General features: G+C 36.6%; 1 protein-coding gene across 1 annotated transcript in view; it reads right to left on the bottom strand.

Moving 5' to 3' along the window:
• LOC107755877 (membrane-associated guanylate kinase, WW and PDZ domain-containing protein 2-like) overlaps positions 1-5,150 on the bottom strand; it is an 88,657-nt gene that overhangs the window by 57,750 nt on the left and 25,757 nt on the right. Inside the window, exon 6 of the mRNA XM_016572837.1 lies at positions 3,845-3,902. Within this exon, the coding sequence (XP_016428323.1) occupies positions 3,845-3,902 (58 nt within the window). The remainder of the gene's footprint in view (positions 1-3,844; positions 3,903-5,150) is intronic.

Below are 5,150 nucleotides of genomic sequence, written 5' to 3'. Positions count from 1 at the left end.
ACTGACACACACACAGAGCGCTTGCTGAATGACAGAAAGCTGACGCTGGTCTCACCGCACGTGCTTTTATAGCTTCCTGGTCACTACATCACCCGCCCGTGACGTCTCGCCCATCTATTGGTCTGATTACACATGAGGTTCAGAGCCGGTCACGCTGAAGGGCGTTCCCTAAGCATCTTCCGATGCAGCTCGAGTTCCTGAAGAGGAACTTGCTCACAACTGAATGGTTTCAGCTCTCTGCCTTGTAAGCAACTCATAATTAATGTCATTAACATATAAAAGATCACCAGTCATCATCCAAATCTTTCAATTTAGAACAGCAAGCTACATCTACTCAGACCCTGACGTGACGCTAAGCACTTTTCCACATCAAAGGCAGTTTTTACAAATATAAGCATTGATGTGGATCTAAGCACACGCACACTCAAAGATCAAATCTGTGCATACACACACTTTATAAATGAGGCCCCATTTCTCTAGCTGAATAATGACTTTATGGTCACGAATATGTTTTTTTTTCGGAGGTAAATGTGACGTTACGTGACATTGTTTACAAGCTGTTATATTGGCATCTTTCCGCAGTTGAAACACTGATTGAGCGATTACATGAGACAGGATACGGATTTCGGTAAATTGTAATCTTTCTTTTAACATAGCTTCAGGATGTTCATTCATGTTTATTTCGTGCTGAAACTGGTATTAAAATGGAGGAGATGATCAGTTCACTTGCGTTTCGCGCTGCCGCTTCTCTTAAGGTGCTACAGCGATCTGTCACTCCATATTAAACAGCACCAAAACGGTATTTATTGTCTAAATACTGTAATAAAATGGACAGAATTTGAAATCTGAGACTTTGGGCCAGTTTTACTAACAGCTTGCGCCAGCGCAAACCGTCTTTTGGCGTTAAAATAGTACTGTCAGGCTTTACTAAAGATGCACAGTGAAGAATTAGCGCTGAAAAGGCGTGGACACAGTTATTTTTGCCCCTGACCTTATTGAATATGCATTTGTAGGAGTTTCCCTTTCAAACGCAAAAGTTATGGGAGGAGAGTATTCAAATGAATCACGCAACGTGTTTTACTAACGTTTGCACTTGTCAAATTACTGGCATTTGCGCCATTATTTAACCCCAAAAAAGCATGTCTAGCAAACTATTTTGCACTTGAAATGGCTGCAATTATTGTTGCTAGGAGGCACCGCAGAGAACAGAGAGTGCGTGGTAGAAGGGAGAGGATTTTTTCCACACGTATTAATTTATTTTCAATGCCAGAAGAACAAATTATACGAACATATCGTTTGCCAAGCCATGTTATTTTTAATTTGATTCAGGAAATAAAAGACAACTTGGAACCCTCATCTAGGAGTCACACAATACCAGGTCTATCAAAACTTCTAGCAAACCTTTTCAACGTACTGTGGCTTCTTTATTCTTTATTTGCGACTACGCTAATTTGCGCTGCGCTTGGTATATTGCGTTGGTTGATATGTAAATGAGATGTTGCATCTGTGTTCTTTAATTTGCGCATTGTTAATAAATCACCTGCAGAAACTTCCCCTCCCATCGGCGCTGTATTGGAATTGCACTCTCGTGCCAATTTGCCCTGTTTAGTAAAGCTGGCCCTTTGTTTCATATCAAAAGTAACAAAGCACAAAGCTTATTGTGACTTATTTAGATGGGAGGAGCGCTACAGTGTTCTGTTCATTAATTGAAAACAGGCAAGACTAATCAATTCTTGGGATTTAAGAATCGATTAAAATCAAGAAATCAATAACTTTTACCCAGCCCTACTAACGATACTGTAACTCAAATGACTTTGCTTCAGGACAAAGATGTTACATTGGACACCAAGTGGTGAATGATAACTCTAGTAAAATAGTTTGTCTTGCAAAAAAACAAAAAAAAAACAAATCTAGCCTTTAAATGTATTAAAATTACAATAAACTGCACAAGCATTTTTGACATTGGAAAACTATTTGGTGAATGCATACACTAATATAGTGTAATCGTCAGCCTACTGTGTTATGAATATTTAATATTAACTTTTTTTTTTTAAAGAATTTATATTGAATGAAAACTTTTTATAATCCACACTATTGATTTCATCCGCCATCGTTGATTAATTATTAATTATTTAACTGAGCTTGCATATGCATTCTATAATATTCCATTAACATTAACAATAACTTGTATATATGTATATATGATGCTGGTTCCTTGCTATGTACACTTTGAAAACTTCTGCAAAAACCTGCAGTATCATTTCTCATGGTTGGTCAATGCAGATTATTTTGCCCTCCCAACAATTCACCACCCAGCAAACAAAAATTGACATGAGCCATTAATGTTATGCACTATAGATGAAAGCATGAGTGTTGATTTTAATACCCTTTAACAAATCATTTAAGGCGGTGGTCATTGAGTCAAACATAAGCCTAGTTAGTCCTCATCTTTGTTAAAAGAGTGATGTACGAATGAGATCAGACAGTAATGAGAGCATCCTCTGATCTGGAAGAAAAATGGTTCTTTTGACTCTTTGTACAACACTTGCTGTCAGAGTTAATTCAATCTGTTTTAAAAGGCGCTGCTGAAAACCGTGCCATTTGAGAGTACAAAGACAATTAGGCTCCATTAAAAGGCATTCTTTTGAAAAGAGGTATTGTTTTTTGTAAAGACATGGCATTTGTAATTACAGCTTTGTGCCAAGACTCCACAAGGTCAATTTTTGAGACATTGGTTTTAGATTTCTTTTAAGGTCTAAGGCCTGAAATTGATTCAACAGATCAAAGTATAATGAGCAAATGGATTTTGTCCCTAGCACTTTATCTGAGTTCAGTTCCATACTTTCTTGTAGCACATTAGGCCAAGGTTTGGCAAAGTGGAAACCAGCCTTGGAAGTGGTTCTGGCTTGGTCCTATTAAATAACGGCTGTAAGGATAAAGTGATGCCTGTTTAACCTGAAAATACAACACAAATACAAATGATAAGCTTTATGCATAATGTTCTTGTTAAGTGTCTCCTCTAAAAAGCCACTAGGCACAGATTTATAGTAAATTACAGTCATTTCACACCAAATGCAGCTTCTGATCTTCCAGCTGTCATCTTCCACAACATAAAACCCACAGTTGTACAATTACTACTGAAGATGTGTTTTTCTCCCTTTCCATACAAAGACAAAAGAAAAGAGTGTACACTATGTTTTGTAGCTTTAAAAAAAAATATTACTAATAATAAATGCATTGGATGGGTGGATGGATGGACAGATAGATTAGACAGACAGACAGACAGACAGACAGATAGATAGATAGATAGATAGATAGATAGATAGATAGATAGATAGTAAACAATAAAATAAATCATTAAAACGACAAACCCACAACAACCTAAAGCAGGTTTGTAGATAGACTGTTACAGTATGATTTCAATTCAGTGACGTGAAGTGCCAGAATCCCATCTGAGCCATCTGAGGACAGCAGGCATGGATGCAGTCCTGCATTTATGATGCTTTGATGATTTGAAAGAGTGTGCGGTTATGTATTCACATGATACTACAGCTGCATTATTGGCTCTGGGCTTGCTGTTCTCCTCTGTCCTGGGAGGAAGAGTAGCCAAGCAAGCCATACTATAAATAGCTCCACCTCACCCCAGACTGTGCATTAAGCAAGAAAAATTATGGCACACACATGCAAACACACTGCGAAATGAATTAGGAAACAACGGAGCAGCTGTTTTTCGGCCTGGGCATGGCACAGCAGCAATATAACCAATTAATACAGAGCTGTGAGAAAACACAAGGATCCAAAGTGCCATTAAACCGTGCGTGTTAACTCAAGCGCTTGAACTTACTCAACATAGTAGGTTCCATAAACAGGGTCATCGATTTTCTCCCAGCCATAAGGAAGCTCTGAAAAACAAACAATAAACAATTACATCCACAAGAACATTTAATTCAAAGGTAGATGTTGCAGTTATAGAGTAAAAATTCTGTTTTATTAGGATATATTGGCTCATTCTCTGGAAATGCTGCCATTTGTGGGCTTTGTGTGTCCCCATGACTTACTGATACAATTAACAGAATACTGAACTTAACATTATTATTTGAAAGATTTAGTGTGCAAATGCGCAATACCTTTTAAAATAAAGCATTCATTTTATTCTTAAATGTTTTTCACAGTCTTTCACAATATCATCCAATTTGCAGGCCCTCATTTATCACCATGACATTTTAATGGGTTGTAAAGAATAAAATATGTTGCTTTTATTGAAATTAATATTTTGTGTTTTCATTGCCTGTGTATTTTTTTCTAAACACTTTTCTGAAAATTGCAGAATCTATCTTTGTCCTTGCACTTTCTGATTAACTCCATTATGCTGTGACATTCCTGACTTTAAAAATAATGGTTTGATTTTCAGACATCTTAAAAAAATATTGTGATAAATTTTTAAATAGCGAAATACTATTTGTGGCACAAAATACAAAACAAATGTGCAATCAAATTAAATAAGACAGACATTTGACTATACATTTAAACATATCTATCTAAGATAGATAGATAGATAGATAGATAGATAGAGATAGAGAGAGAGAGAGAGAGAGAGAGAGATAGACAGACAATTTCCACCGTTCTGCAATAACCTTTTAAAATGTAATAAATAAATAATTTAATAACTAAATAATATTCTTAGCACAGTACTAGCATAAATGACACAGTTTCCCAAGAATATCCTGTATTCATTGTCTGTCCTAACATTTCCTGTTGCTTAATAAATGAGGGTACACTGAGTTGGTGTCACACCATATATAATAAGACAGAGAAAAAAAAAATCTAAATTCATTTGTCACAGAGGCTGTGTCATTCGGCTGAAATCTTATTATTAATATTTAGACTAAAATATACATATACGAGTACACACTTGAATGCACACGCTCCATATAGCATGCACACCCGCTGAGCTTCTAGAAGAAAGTGGCAAGGAGACACAATTTCAAGCAAGCACACACAGACTCAAATGATACATTCAGCAGGGTGAAACACCAGACTCTGTGTGTACATCACACACAACTTTGTAAATTACAAGTGACAGAAACTGTGTGATGTTCTCACTTAATCTGGCTGGCACACACACACACACACACACACACACACACACA

This window comes from Sinocyclocheilus rhinocerous, unplaced genomic scaffold (genome assembly GCF_001515625.1).
Source record: "Sinocyclocheilus rhinocerous isolate Xijiao unplaced genomic scaffold, SAMN03320098_v1.1 scaffold412, whole genome shotgun sequence".
NCBI classification, from domain to species: domain Eukaryota; kingdom Metazoa; phylum Chordata; class Actinopteri; order Cypriniformes; family Cyprinidae; genus Sinocyclocheilus; species Sinocyclocheilus rhinocerous.
This window is presented reverse-complemented; position numbering and strand designations above follow the sequence as displayed.